The 21,494-nt window shown below is 44.3% G+C and overlaps 1 protein-coding gene across 17 annotated transcripts in view; it reads right to left on the bottom strand.

The window, feature by feature from the left end:
* Positions 1-21,494, bottom strand: part of HDAC4 (histone deacetylase 4) — a 262,543-nt gene that overhangs the window by 29,149 nt on the left and 211,900 nt on the right. For all 17 annotated transcript variants that reach the window (XM_074595478.1, XM_074595482.1, XM_074595480.1 and 14 more), the window contains 3 exons: positions 20,429-20,562; positions 12,965-13,085; positions 5,380-5,426 (listed from right to left, as the gene is read on the bottom strand). In XM_074595478.1, the coding sequence (XP_074451579.1) occupies positions 5,380-5,426; positions 12,965-13,085; positions 20,429-20,562 (302 nt within the window). The remainder of the gene's footprint in view (positions 1-5,379; positions 5,427-12,964; positions 13,086-20,428; positions 20,563-21,494) is intronic.

Here is a 21,494-nt window from a genome sequence, read left to right as displayed (position 1 = left end):
GCTGCTTCATGCACGGGCTGCTGTTGACCTCTCCGTCATTCCTGAATTCTGAAGTTCATTACAGGGGAGACGCTATTTGGCTTTCCCTGCCTATGAGCTCTTTGATGTAGCTGCCATCACAGGAGTTGTTGCTGGGACAGCACATCAAGCCTTACCATCTGGAAGGACTTTACGGAGAGAGGAAGCATATTTCTTGCCTTTTGTTGATCCAACAGCGTATATTTCTCTTTTTTCTCCCGAGCTGGAGGATACAACTGCGTCAGAGATACTGAGTCTTCCACATCTGCCACTGTTGGATGAGGAGCAGTTGTCCTGGTCAGCACACTCATCTTCCTGAGAATAATATTAATGTCTTGCTCATTCTAATAAAGCAGCTGCTATTTGTCCTAGGTAAGCCTGTAGGAGAGGGCTCCTTTAGAGGTGGGGAGAGGGAAGTCAGCACCTGGGACCTGCGGCAGGCTCTTAACCTCCGCAGCATGTACCATTATTAGAAAACGATGAGGGAATGCAGAAGAGGAAGGGTCAAACAGCTTGACACAGGCTTTCTTCTCCGAGGAATGTCTAAGATGTTTCAGGGTAAAACCCAAAAAAGTTTTTCCTTCCTTATAAACTTGAAGTCTTTATTAATAAACACGATGAGGTTCCTACTCACACCATATAGTCTACTATAGACTAATGTGCAGCTATTTCAAAGTGAAAGAGCGTCTTATAAAAGGTGACATTATTCTAATCTTTTCTTTAGCTGAAGAGCTATGCAGATAAGAAATTAGGCACAGGGACAGGTAGAGACAAGTTGTACCGCAGCTCCAGACTCTGCAAAGCGGAGGGTAGCAAAGGAATTCTGCTCTTCCCTCGTCACTGCTCATCATCAGGCTTAGGTGACAGTGGCACACATCGTCTGTGCTGCCAGCGAGTTGTCTTTACCTAACCGCGTCTCCTACTGCTCTAAATCACTGATTAAATAACTCTGCTCACATTTTGTTCTTATGAGACTTGCTAATTAGTTTCTTCTCATTTCCATTCCACAGAAGTCCTTTTGTCGTCTCTGCTCTGCGATAATGTAACTTTGCTTGCACAGGTAAAGATTTTTGTACACTCTAATCGAGACCTTATAACCAAAAATAGAATGACATACTCTGGAAGAGATCAAAAACATTAAAAACACTTTTTAAAGACCTAGATCTTCAGCTATTTTTAGAGTGTGCACAGAAAAAGAAAATCCTACACACAAAACAAAGTTATTAGCTATCATTAGATCAAGTCTCCAAGTGTTTTGAAGAATTTGCATGCAAGTATGCTGGAACTATTTTGCAGATTTTCAAAGCTCAACCTCCTTTCTCCAAAATCTTCTTCTAATTATCCTGGATTAGGTAATGCTCTGGTGCATGTAAGTTATACGCTAAGAATAGAGCGTGTGCTGCAGAGAAGCGAAGGTAATGTCCGAGGTAAAAATACTGCACACTGCACTTGCAGATGCTGCTGAAGATGAGCAGAAATAACTTAGTGTTGTTTAAACCAGAGCTCACATCTGTTGATGTAAGTACTTCTGTGCTTTCTTCCCTTTGCTGCTACAACCAGACGTCTGCAGCTGGGAGAAGGTTTGTTAGCGTCAGCTATGGCGATGTGAAGGCTTCTTCATATAATGCAAACAAACGAGGGGAAAAAAAAAATAACCAAAAAGAGTTTCCAAGCACCAGGGAATGAAATTACCTTTTTTCTCATTGATTTCAAGACACAGTGACTTCGTTTTTAATTTAAAGAGAGAGGTTGAAAGGTGTTATGTGATGAAGAGATTTGCTCTAAACCTTTTCCTGCTCCTTCACTCTTTGTCTGGCTTGCTGGTAAGAACAACTCATGGTTGCCCAAGCTCCGACTTCATACTTCTTGGCACTTAACAGCTCTTTGTGGACTTCTCCCTCATAAATTGCTCTACCTCGCCTTTCAGGCCCATCTATTCTTTTAATCAACATAACATCCCCTACGGAAGAGTATTGCCCTGTTTAATTGTTTGCAGAAAAAGAATTTGGTTTCAAGCTTTCCAGACATAATTTTATCTGACATCATCAGCTCCTGAATTATAAGGAACAGCAATCATTCAGCTTTCACCTGCTCCAGGCCAGCCCCACTTCTGCCCACAGGCATTATTTTGCATCCAACGCTGAATTTAACATGCTATATTACTATTACATTACTATTTAATTTCTCATTATTGTGACACCATCCATATTTCCTTGCAGGCAGCTTTTGCTTTGATGACTCCAAATAAATTTAATACCATCAGCAAAGGACACTCGATTATGACCCACATGCTGCACTGTAACATTTCAGTGAATACACAGATTTCTGACAGATTGTAATTCTATCCACTATTTCCTAATCTTCTAACCACTAGTAAAACCAAAAGAGGATTGGTCCTACCTTATCCTACTCATTTTTGCAAACTTTTTTTCTTCCCTTGTGGAAAGCATTTGGCAGACCAGTAGCAAGCTCTCCGGGGAAAATCTTCCAGCTGGAAAGCTGTCTAACCTTGTGGTGAGCTGAACGCAAAGAGCCATGAAGCATCCCCTAGACTGCACTTATCATTAAGTGACAAAGTCAGCGAAAACAAAACCTCTGCTGAAATAAATCTCCTCTTCTTCAAACCAGGGCTACAAACCATCGGTGGTCAAGACGATGTCTTAGAGGTGTTCTGATCACCATGTGTACCTGATGTTCCTTCACCATCAGGAAAATAATCACTGGAGCCCACACAAACTTCTTACAGACCAGGGCTGCCTCTCCACAACCTTCTCAATTTGTACGAAAAGGATAAAACAAAGACTGATTACTGTTCAACAATGAGTAATGTTCTGCCAACCTGGCAGTGCCGAACAAGGGAGAGTCTAAATAAAACTCCATCACTCAAAAAAGCTCTATGGCCACCTTGCAGTCTGAACACGGGCTGCCAAGCAACAGCAGAAAAACACCTCTTAAGGTCTCTTGCTGGAACAATTTGAAATAATTTCATTACACCATAACAAGCACTCAATCTCCCAGCAGCATTCACACGGCGAAACTTCTCAGATTTACACTACAGCTCCTCTTGCACGAAAATTCCTCAGAACTGATGATTTACCTTAGGCTCTGGCTTTTTTAAAATCTTTTTTTCTGATTTCCTCAGGAAAAAAGAAATAACATTATATGCATCTCAAATATGTCTCGTCGCCCTCTTTGACACAGAAAATAACTTGGTTTTCATCTGCTAATGAAAGGGATGCTCTGTGGCCCCAGCTGAGATCCCACTATAGGGCTTCTTCCAACAATTTCCCATAGCAAATCAAATCAAGAGCAACTTGTCTCACAGAACTGGCACGCTAACAATGACGACAGTTTTACCCTTTATTTCTTCAATAAACATACCGTGCTGTTAAGCCGGCTTTCTTGACAAATCTCCCACTTTGAAAGACAGTAGAAAGTGGAGTTGAAAGGACCATGTGAGATCACCATATGTCATCTCCTACCCCAAAAGAGATGGCCTACGCTTAAACCCATTCACAGCACCTACAAGCGCAAAGCACTTAATATGCTATAACCAATCTGTACTGTGGCCTCATTTTCCCTACAAATATATGGCTGGGGTGTATATACTCATTAGAAATGCATCCCAAAAGCAGTGAAGACTGTTTTCCTATGTCAGCCAGAACTACAGCAGAACTACACAAATAGCTGGCACCGTATTCCAAGGTAACTGGGAAAGGAAAAGCAAGCAAAACGAGAAATTCATTTTTACGAAAAATCTGACTGTCTTGTAGTTGGTTACTAATAAATCACTGGCTTTAAAAAGGTTTTCCTCAAAAACATGAAAATATCTGTTGGGATTGATAAAACACTGTACAAAAGTTAGCAAATCTTTTATTGAATATTTAAGCGTCTGTGGAGACAACCGACCAGCAAGTTAACTGCAAACGCTATCTTCATTACGAGTGTAGCGATAATGCCAGCACTGTGGCATTTCCTGCCTTGATTTAGGATTTAATGCAAGACTTCTGGGACCACGCGAGGCTCAGACACTGTCTCTACTTGTTACCATTCAGTCTTCATTTGCAAATGATAATTTTCGCTTTGAATGGCATGCCTGACTGCAGGGCAGAGTAAATCCAAACCTTTTAAACTCTAGCCAAAAATTTGCCATGAATTAGGAGACTGCAGCATATTTACAATACAAAATAAAATATCTCTACGAGTGCTCAGCAGTGGCGGTATGAATAAACGCCGATTATTCTTTTTTTTTTTTTTGACGGATAATTTTCAAAGCAGCGATTTTGCAAAGACTCAGGAAGAAAACAATTTTGTTTCATTTCCATAACAGAATCCAGACCTCTAAATTCAACCTCACGAGCTACAATTATGCATAAGAACTACCACTGTGAATTTTCAAGCACAATGCCTTTTATTGTCTCTTCTCATTCTTTTCCCCTCCTGTTCTCCAAGATTTTCTGTCCTGTCACCCTCCGCAGAAACTTTAGAGCAGAAAGTCTGACTTGAAAGGAAAACTTTCAAGTTTTCAGGCTTCAAAGGAAAACAACGCAAAGCTTCAAAACAAGGTATTTGAATCGTATTTGGGTTTTTTTTCAGCCTTATGGCAACAAACAACAACCAAAAAAGCCTTTTTATTATATGGAATCTTGACAGACGAAAACTAATGTTCAGCTTTTCCACGACGGATGGAGGGTGTTTTAGTCACCTCCTTCAGAATTCACGTGTGATTGTCCTGGAGCTCAAGAAACGAAAGATGCCAAATACTTAAGACTGCAATTCTCTTGTGCTGTGTAACCTGTGAGACATTTCATTTGAGGACAGTAATGTAGCCCAGACACAAACACAGCAACTTACTATTTACAGGAACTTCTCAAATATTGTCCTTCAATATCACTATTTTATTAATATGTTTTCCACCTGCACTAGGAGACAGGCAGCTCTGAAGTACAAATACTGAAGATGAAACACCTAGGCAGCACAGGCAGCATGAAAAGCACATCTTGCTTTCTACGTAGAAAGCATTTTTGGATTCAAGGGTTGCTTTCAAATGTAGTAACCTCTAAGCCATTAAACATCACTGCCTGGGAAATAAGGTTTCTCCTCCTAAAAGCCAGAGACGAAACATGCCTATGAATGTCACACACACTTCGTCTCTCCAGAATAGTTTAAAAATCTTCACGCTGCTTTTGAAGAAAGGCACGTGAGGCTGTCGCTGCAACCCCGCACCCCAGGCAGACCCTGTTTATGGGTAACATCTGGTTGCAATTACCCACTTGATGGAATGCAAAGCAAGAATTTTTGTTACCAATGGGACTGGGAGAACAAACAGGACATTATTTACACATTAAAGAGCATACTCACCCCAACACCACCGCAAGGAAGCCTGACAAACATCGAAGTTAAAGAACCTGTAGGAAAAAAAAACCCAACATACCCTGTAAGTCAAAAAGCCAAAGTTCACCAGATTTTAGTCCAATTTTATGGCAACGCTGTAATCTTTCCAAACACAGTAACAGACCAGGGTTTTCTTGCAATTTTCAGAAAACACACAGCCAACCCTGTTACATTACAACACATATACACACTATCCACCCACTTGGGCTTGTTCAAAAGCCTTTCCAATATAAAAGCCTTCTAGAAATCACTTATTTTTATGCAAGGTTTGTGTGCTGTCCTACATTTCAAGCAGTAAAGCTGATTAAAAATGACTGAGACGCTACCAACAACTACTTAACATGTTGAGAAGTGCTGGCTACACTGCAACACCCTTGAAGTCCTACGGACATGAGATAGGGGAGCGCTCAGGTAATAGGAGCCAAGACGGACACACCAGTGAAACACCCCAAAGGAATTAAGGGATGTTTCTCTAAGAAGGTGACATGGCTGAGTCCAGCTGAAGCGCCTCTCACCAATGCAACGAGCATGGGCAAGAAACAAGTTGGAAATCACCGTGCTGCTAGAAAGCTACGACCTGGTTGCCATTACTGAAACCTGGTGGAATGAGTCCCATGACTGGAGCACGGCTATTGATGGCTACAGGCTGTTCAGAAGGGAAAGGCACGGACGGATGGGAAGCATTGCTCTCTACATCAAGACAAGGATAGAGTGTGAAGAGCTGTCTCTGAAGAATAGCCATGAGCAGGTTGAAAGCCTATGGATAAGAATTAGAGACCGAGGCAATAAAGGGAACCTTGTGGTTGGTGTCTACCACAGGGTGCCTGATCAACAGGAGCCTATTGATGAAGCCTTCTTACTCCAGCTACAGGAGACACTGCGCTCGTAGGCTCTCATCCTGCTGGGGGACTTCAACCACCCCGACATCTGCTGGAAAAGCAGCATGGTGAGCTGTAGATAATTCGGGAGACTCCAGGAGTGCATGGAAGATAACTTCTTAAGCCAGGTAATAAGACAGCCCCAGCAGAGGGGATGCGATACTGGACCTGATGGTCACCAACACAAGTGAGCTAATCGGTGACACCAAGATTGGAGGCAGCCTGGACTGCTGTGATCATGCACTGCTGGAGTTCGCAGTCCTGAGGGATATGGTTCAGGGGAAGAGTAAAGTCAGGACCCTGAATTTTAGGAAAGCAAAATTTCAGCTCTTCAAGGAGTTGAGTCAATAGGACTCCCTGGGAAACTGCCCTCAGGGACAATGGAGCAGAACAGAGCCGGCAGATCTTTAAGGATGCTCTCCATAGAGCGCAAATGCTCTTGATCCCCAGGTGTAAGAAATCGGGAAAGGAAGGCAAAAGACCGGCATGGCTGTGTTGAGACCTGCTGGTCAAACTAAAGGGCAAGAAAGAGATGCACAGGCAGTGGAAGCAGGGACAGGTATCCTGGGAAGAGTACAGGGACACTGCCCAGTTGTGTAGGGATGGGGTCACGAAGGCCAAGGCACGACTGGAGCTGAACTTGCCAAGGGACACAAAGACTAATAATAAGAGCTTCTACGGGTATGTCAGCCAGAAAAGGCAGGTCAAAGAAAGCGTACTCCCCCGGTGAGCAAGACTGGCAAACTAGTTACACTGGACAAGGAGAAGGCTGAGGTACTTTTTTGCCTCAGTCTTCACTTGCAACCTCTCTCCCCACACTCTTGAGCAAATGGACCACAAGGGAGGGACTTGGGGAGAAAAGTCCCTCCCACTGTACAAGAAGATCAGGTTTGTCACCACCAGAGGAACCTGAGCGTACAGAAGTCTATGGGACCTAATGAGATGTATCATCGAGTCCCAAGCGAATTGGCTGATGTAGTTCCCAAGCCACTCTCCATGATATGTGAAAAGTCATGGCAATCAGGTGCAGTCCCCGGTGACTGGAAAAAGGGAAACATTGCACACATTTTTAAAAAGGGTAGAAAGGAGGACTCTGTGAACTACTGACCTGTCACCCTCACCTCTGTGCTTGGGAAGATCATGGAACAGATCCTTCTAGAAGCTATGCTAAGGCACATGGAGGACAGCGAGGTTATTCGAGACAGCCACCATGGCTTCACCAAGGGCAAGTCCTGCCTGACTAACGTAGTAGCCTTCTAAGATGGAGTGACTACATCATTGGACAAGGGAAGAGCTATGGACGTTGTCTATCTGGACTTCTGTAAGGCCTTTGACACAGTCCCCCACAACATCCTTCTCTCTAAATTGGACAGATATGAATTCAATGGGTAGACTGTTCACTGGATGAGGAATTGGTTGGTTCATTGCATCCAGAGGTTACTGGTCAACGGCTCAATGTCCAGATGGAGATCAGTGACAAGCGGTGTCTCTCAGGGGTCCGTATTGAGACCAGTACTGTTCAATATCTTCATCACTGACACAGACAGAGGGATCAAGTGCACCCTCAACAAGTTTGTGGATGACACCAAGCTGAGTGGTGTGGCTGACACTCCTGAGGGATGAGATGCCATCCAGAGGGACCTTAACAGGCTTGAGAAGTGGGCCCGTGACAACCTCATGAAGTTCAACAAGGCCAAGGTCCTGAAAGTGGATTGGGGCAACCCGTGGTATCAATACGGGCTGAGGGATGAAGGGATTGAGAGCAGCCCCAAGAAGAAGGACTTGGGCGTGTTGGTGGATGAGAAACTCAACGTGAGTTGGCATGTGCGCTTGCAGCCCAGAAAGCCAAACACATCCTAGGCTGCGTCAAAAGAAGCGTGGCCAGCAGGTCGAGGGAGGTGATTCTAACCCTCTACTCCACTCTTGTGGGACCCCCTCTGGAGTACTGCATCCAGCTTTGGAGTCCTCAGCACAGGAAAGACACAGACCTGTTGGAGTGGGTCCAGAGGAGGTCTACAAAAATGATCCAAGGGATGGAGCACCTCCCCAACAAGGACAGGCTGAGAGAGTTGGGGTTGTTCAGCCTGGAGAAAAGACAGCTCCAGGGAGACCTTATAGCTGCCTTCCAGTACTTGAAGGGGATCTACAGGAAAGATAGGGACAAACTGTTTAGCAGAGCCTCTTGCAATAGGACAAGGGGTAACAGCTTTAAACTAAAAGAGAGAAGATTCAGACTAGATATAAGGATGAAATTTTTTACAATGAAGGTGGTGAAACAGTGGTCCAGGTTGCCCAGAGAGGTGGTAGATGTGCCATCCCTGGAAACATTCAAGGTCAGGCTGGACTGGGCTCTGGGCAACCTGATCTAGTTGAAGATGTCCCTGCTCATTGCAGGGGGGTTGGACTAGATGACCTTTAAAGGTCCCTTCCCACTCAAACTATTCTATGATTCTATGTCTTTGTAAATGAAAATTTTAATCCCTTTCAACTGAAGAAGGATAGTAAATCATAAAAGCACTCTAATTATCAGTCATCTGCACAGTTACTAGAAGACTTTGGAGCGCATGAGCTTCATAAAAGAGGAAGACAAAACCCAGAATACACCAGAATATGCGTTTTGACTGAAAGAGCAAACCCAACATTAAGAATTTGAGAAAAATGGAGAAAACCATCTGTAGGGCTAATTTTGCATCTGTAGGAATTGTAACATCACTTTCTGGGCTTGCATATGAGCCCACTGTCCTCCATTCAAAATTCTGCAAGTTTATAAACCTTATACTGGAACAAGAATACACTGTCTTACATCCATCACCAACCTACATGCACGATTGTACATGTGATTGTGCACCACAGGCAAATAGGTAAAAGCAAATATGTGCATGCAGACACTGTAAGAGACCTAGAGTACACTGCCTGAGATTCATTTGCTTGAGACTTATTTAAAGTTAACAAAAGCTAACAGTGAAATAAACTGGATTGAGGGTTGGTTTTTTTTTTCTCCATCAAACCAGGTTTTTGTTTTGGTTATGTCTATACTGAAAGAATAAATTCCCTTAAATGCTAACTACCAGCTTTGCAGAGCGTGAATTAGCCATGACGGCAGACAGACGTTACTGAGGGCCATGCTGGTGTCAAACACACTGCAGACACATACGTTACCTCTGTGACTGAAAGCGGAGTTAATGCATCTGCATTATTAATCTGAGATTCACTCTTTGATTAGATCCACATGAAAGTTCTTAGATCATCCTGCCTTGGACCTCCTGTCACATCTTTCACTGCTAATCCACCCATTATTTTGATATTTATCTTCTTGACAACAATTTATGGTCGCTCTCCACAAATTAAAAGCAGCCTTATTTGCCTAAGGTGAAACTTGTTCAACAGTTTCCAAAGCTTTACACTGTCAAATGATAGAGGGATTTGTATTTTTCATCCTCAGACTTTTAAGGGTTTTAGCAACACTTCCAGGGGTAGAGTTGTGCAACCTGCCTTGAAGGTCACCACCTTCAAACCCTCCTGATAAAAAAACCGCAACACAGATCTTTGTGATGCTCAGGGTCCTCTGGGGAAGGTAACTTAAAGCTCAGTGGTGGCAATTCTGAAAAACCTGAACTATTTACCCCCTTCCCGCTTTCTCCTAAAGAACTGCCAAATGAAGGGACATCCTCCTTATCGTTTGCAGAAGCTTAAAAAGAAATATCTCATGTTTTCATCCCCCCGCTTTAGGAGTTCTTCTTTTTAGGCTGAGGTTTCTCATGCTTTTTCTTCCTCACAGACATATCAAAGGCAATGGGTTTCCACACCCCATCGCAGGCATACACGTGTCAAGACACTCAGGTCTAACAAGCTCACATTTTTGTACGTGAGCCTCACATGGAGCTTTGGCCTCAGACTTCAAACCTGCCATACATTTACCCTCAGACATAGTTAAAAGAACCCCACAAAGTTATTTTGTAAATTTAAAATCCCTTTAAACTCTCAACTGGAGAGGACGGCTGAAGAAGGGGCCGCTTACAGGCTTGTTCATCTCTATACACAAATTCGCATTTTGAGGTTTTTCAGGGAGGTTTTCCCAACCCATCAGCAGGTGTTACCCTTGCTCAGGTCCCACACTGCAGAAGCCATCAAGTTAAGAAACTAGTTTTAGGGCCAGCATCACCCTTCCTGCTCTGCTCCCAAAGGAGAACTTCTCCCTGGGTGCTATGGAGAGATGCCGGTCAGGTTCACACCTCTTATCATTTTGGCTCCCCACGCTGTCCCTCCAGACACCTGGCTGTCAAGCCGTCTATCTATTTTCTCCTGCCTAGCGGGATGACTGACAGCCATGCTGAGTGGTGACGCTCTTTGCTCTTACTCTAAGCTTCGTGCTGAGCATGAGAGTCAGTGCCAGCTGTTGCCCACGCACAGCTCCATGTGCAACGGGAGGGCAACCGGGCAGCAGAAAGAGGCAGTTCGCTGCTGCCTGGGCAAAGATGGTCATGTGAACTGACAGCAAGTCCCTCTGCTGGCAGCTCAAGGCTAAAATGGTGCCAACTGGGCTTAGGAAACAACACCTAAGCTCAGCTAACAGCTACTGGAAAGTCCTTCCTACAGGACATCCTGGGGACCTGACCTCCTGCCTATGGCTGCAGCTCTTTGACAACCCAGTCTTCTTTGCAAAATTACACCCAAAGAGGCAACATTTTGTACTGGAATACCTTCAGGTATTAGAATTATTTCTCTTCACTATAGGAACAAACTTGATCTCTACAGACATTTTAAAATGAGTGATTGGGGGACACACAGCAAAACTCCAGAAGTACTAACAGGCAGAGCAAGAGTGTCTCCTCCCTCAGGTTTTCTAAACAAACCATCAGGAATAGTTTAGCAAATCCTGGCTATCCCCAAATCTGATACTAACCAAATAAACTGTATCTCCAAATGTTTTGGTGGAACTATTTATACAGATTGTGCCAAGAGTCAAAAGGGGAGCGGAAAAGTATTTCAAGAGCATCTGACATTTGAACGAGCAGAAAACACCCAGTGTTCTCACCAGCCACCCTTGCCATGTATCTTGCATAGGGTACAGGTGACCCACTGCCCACTCAGCCCCCCCGTGCAGGTGAGGAGGACCACTGGCAGGGGCAGGGTGCCAACCCTGCCTGCTCCAGCCTGGTAAAGCCAGCGGGTCAGATGCTGGAGGGCTGCCCAGATCCCGCTGCAGCAGAGGGTCAGGACACACATCCTCACACACCGTCAGTGCTACGGTTCAAGAATTTGCAGAGAAATCAGACAGTGTGAAGGTGGCGCAACTGCAAATGAAGAGCCTTCTCAGATCTACTGGGGAAGATTTACATGCTGTTCCTTTGGACTGGTGGATACGCCTTCCGCAAGGCGAGAGTTTTACACTACCAGTGACACGACATCATAAATTCTTTAAACTTTCCATACTAATTGTGCTATCATTCAGCCAAAGATGTCTACTTTTCATTTGCTCTGGGTTTTAAAGAGGTCGTAAGTTAGCTATAAATACAGTGCTAATTGCATGTTCAAACAACTGGCTAATAGCTTTCCTCTTTGGGGATCTAATGTACATACTGAACATGTCGCAAAATCTTTCCAGCTCTTTTGCTGCAACTACAACATCATGCAGGCCATCAAGTTAATCCTCTTTTTATATCATCCAAAGTCAAGCTAAACCCAAAAACTTTCTCAGCTTCAAGGTTTCAGAACTGTCTTTGTGCTGATTCCCACAAGAGAAGTTCCCAAACTGTCCCTCCAGCCTTATCACTTACTGCCGCAAAGAGGTACAAGGTAATGGGAGATGACGATGTCTCCACGGAAGTAAGGTGCTAAAATTGATGTGGTTTGGTTGCCATGGGGGAGGTTGGTTATCTGCACAACCACCCCCTAGACTTCTTGCAGGGAAAACGTCTATATTTTATGTCAGATGCAGTCCTGTTTCGGGAAGATTCAGCCTCCAGTGAAAGGAATAAATAATCTTACTCCACGTTAAACAAATATAAGACTATCTAAGAGGCCTCTGCATCTTTCTTGCAGATTATCCATACAAAACTGACAACTACTTGTTCATGTCTGTGCAGCTGCTCATTGCTTCAGATCCAAGTCCTTAGTAGGGTGTTCCAGTTCCCCCCTAACAATGGATAATAAGGGTGGTCAGACACTGGCACAGGTTGCCCAGAGAGGTGGTGGAGGCCCCATCCCTGAAGACATTCAAGGTCAGGCTTGATGAGGCTCTGAGCAACCTGATCTCGTTGAAGATGTCCCTGCTTATTGCAGGGGGGTTGGACTAGATGACCTTTAAAGGTCCCTTCCAACCCAACACATTCTATGATTCTATGATAAAATAAAACCTCTGAATTACCTTTCCTCCTCAGGGAAACCTCATTTTAGGTTTTGAAGACATCAAAGAAAGGAAGTTTTAGCTACCGAGGATTTAGGGATCTACCTGAAGAAAGGAGATGTATCTTGTACCACTCTCAAGCAGACACTGAATGGAGATGGGAAGAATCCTCTTGGGAACCGCCCAGAGCTGAGGACAGAGGGAGCCCCATGTCCTGCCTTTCATATTGCTACCACGAAGTGACTGCCAGAGTCAGGGCTGAGGACAGTAGCGGGAGTGCTGGAGGTCAGGAAGGGGACCCCCTGCCCCCCCCCACAAGGAATGATACCTAGGAGTTTCTTGCTGTCCAGTTTCTGTCTGTTCAGAGGGTTTGTGCCGTACAGCAGCGTATGGGCTTCTGAGTGAACTGTCTGTAGCTCTTCTAGAGTTGCTTTTCTTCCACGAATGCACTGAAAGAGGAAAGAAAAGGGGTGATGAAATCACAGATTAACTGCTTAACTCTCATTTAAGAACTTTTTTTCCTTTGCAAATCGTAACGACAGTGAGCAAAAAACTAAAATGGGTTCTTATGTGGAAAAACTGTAAGACAGATTTTGGTTTAATCCTTTATTCAAAATACTAGCTTGACAAATAAATCTAAAGATGACTTTATATATGTTTTTTTGGTTTTTTTTGTAAATACTTACCACAGAGCATTTGCTAAATTAAACAGGTATTGCTCAACTACTGAATATTCAGGATTCCAGTTATAAGTCATTAGAAAGTGATTCTTTGGTGAAAATATGTCCCTCCAAGCTACCCTCTGACATCCCCACCACGATTATTAAGCCAACCTAAAAATTTCCAAACTGAACCATCAAGCAATTAAGGGTCAGTTACAAACTTTCTGCTCTAAAACTCATCTTGGAAATCCCACAAGATTCTATCTGTTGCAAATTGTTTTCTCATACGATGATGCAGGTTCAGCTGGAAGTACTGTAGCAAATGTGCTCACGCCTGCTTTTGTGGCCAGCTGAAACCCAGAAGGGCAGACGCACACCAAAGCCAAAACCCTGGCTTCGCTGAAGATCATGGCAAAGCTTTTACTGATGTCAGCAGGACCCAACCTCACGTTTGACAAATTGGGGATCTTTTCCCATTTTTTGTCATAGGGGTCCAACATACCTTGGGGCTTATCTTGTGTTGCCATCACCCGTTTGTGATGGAAAATACGATTGTAAGAACAAAGTGCTACTTGGAGATGCTAAATCTTGGGCACACAAGAATCATGCCATGGCCTCTTCCACGGGAGCAAGCACTCCCCAGCAGGCAGACGGCACCGGGGGGACACCAGGTATACCAGAGAAGGCAACCAATTCCCAGCAGTGGAAAAAAAACCTCACCTTTTTAACTGGCAGCTTGTGACTGCCTCCGAAATGTTGGCAGGGGAAATATGTAGCGAGTCAAGAAAGCGCTGAGGTTAGGGGTAAGTCCAGAGGTGGTCATGAGAGGGGAACGACTTATTTAGAAATAAGGATTGCTTTGCTTCAGAACCATGCGAGTACTGTCCTTCCCTCCAAAGCAAACAAAAAAAACCCCAAAAAACCAAAAAAGACCCAACAAAAAAAGAGAAGTATCTCATATGGCTTAGAATCACTTCACGATTTTTTGTCATGATTTGGACTAAAATACTTTAAAAGGAGTTGTCATTTTGGGGGGTTGTTCCCTACAGAAGGAACAACAGGAATATTCCTCTCTGCAATACCAATACTAAAATACAAATAGTTAACAGCAAAATACTGGAAAGTTCTGAAAATCTCTTGTAGAGGTCCCAGGGTCACCCAAGACGCGAGCCTCAGCAGCGAGCATCCTGCTGCACAGCCCACACGGGATCGCATGCACCTCCTGCACAGCCTTCACCCTGGCTTTGCCAAAGCCAGTGGCTTTTTAAGACTTCCACGTTCCTGAAGAAGCAGAGTTTCTAATGAGATCAAAAAAGAAAAAAAAAAGAAAGATAACTTAAAGGAAAAAAAAAAAAAGTGGTGGTGGTGGTGAAACAAAAACGTATTCCTAAAAACTATAGACTTTAAATGGAAAGCTGGATCTGAAGAGAAGGTCAAACTGTGCCACTCGCTCCTGAGAGCTGCTCCCACTCGGAAAGCACTGTTGTGTGCCGCCTACTTTGCAGGAGAGCGCTAGGGAGAAGACGCTTCAAAGGCCTGGGTACTTCCAGCCAAGCAGCGCCTGCTTGCACAGCGCACTGCCATCCCTGGCCGCAGCCTGGCTCAGCTGGAGCACCCTGGGGTGCAGCATGCCAGGGGCATGGGGGCTCCAGGGACCCCACCTCTGAAGCACAGCCCGCCGAACAAACTCGAGGGATTCTTTTGTCTGAAACCTTTAGCATAAGCCTCCATCACGTGTTGCGAAGCGCACAGGAAATCACTTTGTAAAACCATAAGGCAGCAGAAATCAAAGCACGGCAGGAGTGCTCGTGCACTCTGCCTCTCCTGATTTTGGCATTTCTGCTCTCCAGTTCCTCTTTCATTTTCTCTGTGCTCTGGTCCGCCACCTAGCATTTCCTGAGGTTAATGATAAGGCAAAAATACAGCATCTCATTAAAGGGGTAATAATCACAAAAATGCTAGACCCAGAAGGGATGGAAATATCTGGCAAATCCCCCTTGAACTTTTATCCTGTCTTCCCTTTTTATTCATGGTAAGCCTGCCTCAGTCCGCCCTTACAGGCTTTTACAGCTTCCCTCTAACCCATATGCCAACTCTTTTCCTTTGAACAAGACGTACTGACCCATTTTCAGCTGCTACATTTAGGGGACATACAGAAATAGCGTTTTCTACTTCTTGGATTTATGTGAAGACACCAGGAGAACAGCAGCCCGTTGCAATAACACACCAGCTCCTCCTTGGATGCAAACAGCTTCAGCTCCCCCGGACAGGGAAGGGCTGCTCCTGTTTAAAGTACGTGGCCTTACCAAGACATCCAAGCTCCATGCTCTTCAGGAGGGTATCAGCGCCACCCTCCCCTCCACGTGACATCCATAACCGAATGGAAACTACAAGTGGATGGAGAACTTCCTTCTGTGCTGCAAATACAACACATTCAAGGAAGAAGCCAGTACTTACTGAAACAAACGTATATCACAAACATCACAGCAAACATTGCCTGGTGAAAAAGGATTATGCCTGAGATGCTTTTGCACCTTTCTCATCTCCCAGCTCATGTGCCATGAGCTTTGTCCTAGCCTCCAACGCAAAGACACAGAGATCCCCCACAAATAAAGTTGGAGAACGCAATACGTCCCTCACTCCTGTCTACAGACCCATCACGACTTGTATCTCGGTCTACGACAGCTCAGTCTGCCATCCATGCTCCTAATTTGAGCAGTTCTTCACTTTCTAAGACCTCTCAAGTCATGATACTCTTATCTTTGAGGCTTCAAATTGCCTATTGAGCTTGCCCACTCCATATCACACCCTCTCCCTGACTCCCTTGTCTAACCTCCTTCCCCGTTGCTGAACTCTCTGCACAAAACCTGATCTTCATAACACCCCACCACCTCTCCTCTCCCACTGCTTTACACATGTCCTTCATCCACTACACACTTCATCACTTCATCCATTTACCCACTCTTCATCCATTTCCTTGGAGCTAGCTTCTCCTTTGCATTTTGAACAACAAAAAACCCCACCAGTCTCTTAGTTTGCATTTTATTCACCCTTTCACTTCATGATGTCTCAAAAGGACAGGGTATGAACCTTGAGAGACCGCAAGCCAGATCTTGTCCCAGCTGTGGCCCCATAAAAGCCGCAAAAAGTCATGAAAACAGCTATAAAGCTTCTCTCCAGAGATCAGCTTCCCAGGCACCACCACCACCACCTCCTGCAGGCCCTCAGTGTTTTGCAATGGGAAACCCTGGGCACAGAGAGGATCTCCAGAGGCTTCATCGCCCGGACCCATCCTGCGCTCTGACCAGACACCCGCCCAATGGTGTGCCAGGAACGTCGTGGACACGGCTCTGCTCTGACACACGGCCCAGCCCAGGGTCTGGTTTTTCATGTCAGCCCTCCCCAGCTGCAATTAACCTTCAAGCTAACAGTCCTCATGCTTTAAACAACGCGGGATTGCTGCCAAGATGTGCTTGGAGACGGAGGATCTCATTCTCCCCCATCCTAGTTGAGCAGCCCGGGGATTTGGTTACCTCCGAAACACACAGCAAAACCTATCGATTTCCTCACGTTCTTGAGGAAGGCTGGGAGGATTACTCTACGCTGTGATTGCGGGTTTTCATCTGGGGGGGCAGAGTCTTTTACTGAGATTGCCTCAATTAGTATAATTGTTGCTTTTAAATCCTGAACGTACACCAGAGTAATTGCCATATTTTATAAAGCTAACTTAATTAAACAAGCAATACCCTAAACCACAGCTGTCGTTAAGTTTGGACAAATGCTTTCACTCCAAAGGGTCATCTTTAAACCTGTGCAACTCCGGCAGACTCTCACCTATCACACCACAAATCTGGTGCGCATTTTCCCCTCAGCTGGACATAAAACAGTCTTTAGACAACTTTAGCACATACATATCTGTTTCACTGTTGAAAAATGAGAGGCTGGGGGGAAGTGATGCGGTTTTTGCTGTTCTAAAAATATTCGTGCCCCTTCTGCATCACTTCTATTGCCTTCGAGAGAAATGGTAGGAACTCAGCACTTGGCAGGTTGTCTAGGAGCCTCTCGGCTGCTTGATGAAAACAGGTTTTCACTTAGTTCGTTTCTGAAATTTCAAAGCAAGTATTTGTTTGCATGCATGATAAAAATATCTATCTGAGAGCCTTTTTCTGGCTTAGGGCATGTGTGCAACAGAAACACCGAAAGAACATTTCCAGGAGACAGACACTGAGAATTGTTTGAGCTTGCATGAGAAAGCAGAGCTGGTATTTATTTCCAGCGTGCAGTCATGGGGGGAACAAGAGCTGTTAAACTCCTCCTGGAGGCGGACAGGGATCCAGCGGAGTTTCGTCTGATCCCACACAGTGTGTATGGGATTATTCACTATGCAGGGTGCTGCGGTTTTAATCTGTGTTGAGCAACTACTTGCAACCAACAGAATCAAACTATACCCACACCCGGATGACGGCAAAGGGAGGAAGGGGAAACATGAGGATAAGGCAGCATCAAAGTTCAAACTGCCCTTTTACAAATATGAGTTGTAAGAAATGGATTAAACTACCTAATCACAAACAATTTTCACATCAGGCCCTTGAGTTTACTCGTAACGTCTGAGGCAGAGGACAACAGACCTGCAAGCAGGAAGATAAAAGTGAGCGTGCACAGATGCGTCAGTCAGCAAGACCGGCTAAAAACATAGCATAGAATAAAACAGGAGCTCAGCAAAAAATGAAGTGCGTAGCCTGGCAAATTTCTGAGTGCTATAATCCAGGTGTTGCTGCTGACTCGCTGCAGACCTACTACTAAAGCTGAAAATATTCGCTTCTTTCCGAGTGCCTGTAGGGCTGCTATGCAGATGGAGTAGTTATAATCCATTAAAAAAATGGCAGATACATAACAGGCTGCATCACCATCCTCATATAAACAGCTCAGTTAGAAAGTTTTGTACATCATGCGCACGCTACTGTGGGTGGGGATAGAGGGCACAGCTCATGCTGTCCCGCATGGAGCTTTGGCATAGGCCACAGGGATTTGAAAAAGTAATATAATTATTACAAGTAATCCTAATTATTAGGCCACACTTCAAAATTCCTTTCAAATCAAACATATGATGGAATACATCCCACAGAACAAAGATTTCTACATGTTAAGTCTACAGCGTGCCCTCCCTTGCAGTAAGGACACAAGTCCACCGTCCCAGGCAATGCCAGCAGCTCACGCCCATGCTCCGACCTACCAGCAAATATCACTCATATCGAAAAAGCTGTTCCTTTGCCATGCCTTCACCTTCATGTGAAGGTAGTCTTCACTGAAAGAAAACCCTATACTGGTCCTCCACTCTGCTCATTGACAGGTTCCAACTGAGGAGCTTCAGAGAGACTCCGAAGGGCAGGGAAGTGACCAGATGGCTTTGCAATGCGGAAAAGAATTACATCAGGCTAGGAGAGTGGAAAGTGGACAAGTGGCTCCCGAAAAAATCCATATCAAGAGCAGAAGAGTGAAGTGAGGAGGTAGGAAGAAGACAGAGAAACAGGGAAAGGTTGTGCCCATCAAACCAATGAGAAAAGTTAAGACAAAGAAGGAAAATTTAACGCAGGTCTGGGCACAGCGGACATAAAGGAAAGCTACTCAGAGAGAGAAGCTAGTGCAATTAGAGCAGCTGGTTATCCTGAAATGGCAGGTCAGACCTTGAAGAAAGCCATCAGCCAAGAAAAATCTGGAATTGAGGCAGTAAGCTAACATCACATATTTATTGTTTTCAGAAAAAGGAATAGTCAAGATGAGGCTGAATGTCACCAATAGAAAGGGAACACAGGCAGAAAGCAAGTGAACATCAAGAAGAACTCCAATTGTGAGAGCAACAGAAAATGCTAAATGAAGGAAAATAACCTGGGATCATACAATGAAGAACTTCACACAGCAGTGAACATCTGTAACCCAGATCTAGGAGACAAGGAAATTAGCACTGCAGGATTTAACTCCTACTTCTAAAGAGAGGAGCTAGACAGCAGTGGGGTATTCATGGGCTTTTGTTACTTTGGGGTGGGGGTTTTTTGTTTGGGGTTTGTTTTTTTTTGGTCACAAATAATAATCCCAAAATTCAATTAAGTGGGTCTTAAGGTTTGAAGTTCTTCCTTGCTTTCTTCAGGGATAAATAAGGGTCGGATGGGGAACTTTAGGCAATGGCAATGCTGCCACCAAGTGGATGGCTTTTCTGATTGCTCAGAAAATACGTCCAGCCTGATGCTGCCATGACTCCAATACACTGGGTGATTCAGTCCCCTCGGATGCTCAAAGAACTGATGAACACACAGTACCATTTATTGATCATCATTGCTATTAGCTATGAATAAGAATTATTATTCATTACTATTCTTAATCTTTAGGCTTTTTAGTTTAGAATCTAAGCTTTTATCTTAGCTTGCCTTGCCTTTAAAACATTCATGTCCAATAAAGTTAATTTAACCTCTTGTGATGGAATAGTGCCTCATTCTTTTTACAGTATCTTCACTATAGGTTGACCATTACTTATCAAAGAGTATTTAAAAAGTTATTAAACCACAGAAATACACACTCGTTGCTCCACAGCTTTTGTTGTTATGATTGGAGTGATAATAAGTAACACGCTTACTTCATGTCTTGCTCTCAGCTTTGGCAGCTTCAAAACCCAGCGCTTGGTAGGGACTTCCAGTTTACAGGGAATAGGACTAAAAATTACAGAAGCAGCTCCACTGCAACATTGGGCAAGGGCATTCTCCAATGTTTCATGAAATTTCTAACAGTCATTGCAATGCAATGAAATCAGATCACTAGAAAAGTACTCCTGACAGATGCACAAGCATCTAGGAAGGCACAGTCATCTAGGAATGGATTAAATTCAGGCCACATATGGCAAAACATTGCCAACAGCTGGAGCTATAAAAATCTCAAGTCCCAATGCAGTATAAAGTTTGCACATCCAGGTAGCAATCAACAGCCTGAACTGCAGGTTTGGTATGTACACTACAGTCCAGACCAGAAATCAGCCCCAAAAATGCTCATAATCCAGCAGTCGAATCAGCCAGACAAATACAAATTCTCCCTTTCTCCCAGGCCCACCACCTCGTCTCCCCCTCCACTGGTGTTTTTATTACCTCACACTTGCCACGGAGACCCGTCTCCTGGAGTCGGGACCAAATGCTCTGGATCCTCCCCGCATGCTCTGGGTGGCTGTTTGTGTTTCCACAGGTACACTGGTGTTTCAACATCAAGGTGTCATATACAAGGCCTGCAGCAGAGGTTACAAAATTGCTCTCGGTTAAAAAAAAATAAATAAATTGCCAGATATATGGAAAAAAGCTCTTTTTTCTTCCCCCCCCCCCCCACTATGGCAGTTTATATTCAACAGAACATTTTTAGACAAAGGCAGTGTGTGTTTTACCAGGAGCCACAGAGCTTTAAGAAATGAAAATCCAAGATGCTGCTTTGAGACAGCACCAAACGTGCAAAGATCCTTTCCTCTGGAAAGCCTCAACAGATCCGGAAAAGAAATTAGTCACCAACATGTCTGTAGGCTGAAGCTGTGAGAGTGAGAGAAGGAGGTGACAGTTGAGTATGGATGTGCCGGCGCAGGAATGTGATCTAGGAAGGGACCAAATTGCAGCTTTTCCACTGGGTACTTTTATAATTGCTGCTAAAATGACTCCAGGGCTTGGGATTAAAAACCAGAAGGAGTAAGCTGTTAGCAGGCACCATGTTTCATAAAATAGTTTGTACTGAAGTCTTTGCATGAACATTATTTGACAACATGCTAATTAAGGCTATTAGCACACACTTGGGCATAATTATTCAGCACGATACGTAGGTATTTAGTAGTGTTGTTTCATCTGAACGTGGGAGTCAGGCAGCTAAATCCCCTTGCATTACCACGTATTTATGGCATGACAACAGCGTAGGAGACCTTGATTCATGCTCCAGAGTTGCCCGGGTATGTTTTTGGAAGGAGAGTTATGATTTCATAGCCAATGTTCCACTGGAGGAAAACAGCAGGTCCTCCAAAGCTATGCAGACCTGGGGACAAAAGACCTTTTTTCACTCAAGCAAAAGAGACATAGACAAATGTGTAAATCTACCTTTCCCTTCTGCCAGAAGCTCCAAAAAACATAACAAAAGGGCTTGGTTTTTTATTTTTTTTCCCCCAAGGAGTAAGGTTTCTTGCAA

The sequence above is a fragment of the Larus michahellis genome, chromosome 7, assembly GCF_964199755.1.
Source record: "Larus michahellis chromosome 7, bLarMic1.1, whole genome shotgun sequence".
Classification (NCBI taxonomy): Eukaryota; Metazoa; Chordata; class Aves; order Charadriiformes; family Laridae; genus Larus; species Larus michahellis.
Note: the sequence above shows the minus strand (reverse complement) of the source record. Positions and strands in the feature narration are given on the sequence as shown.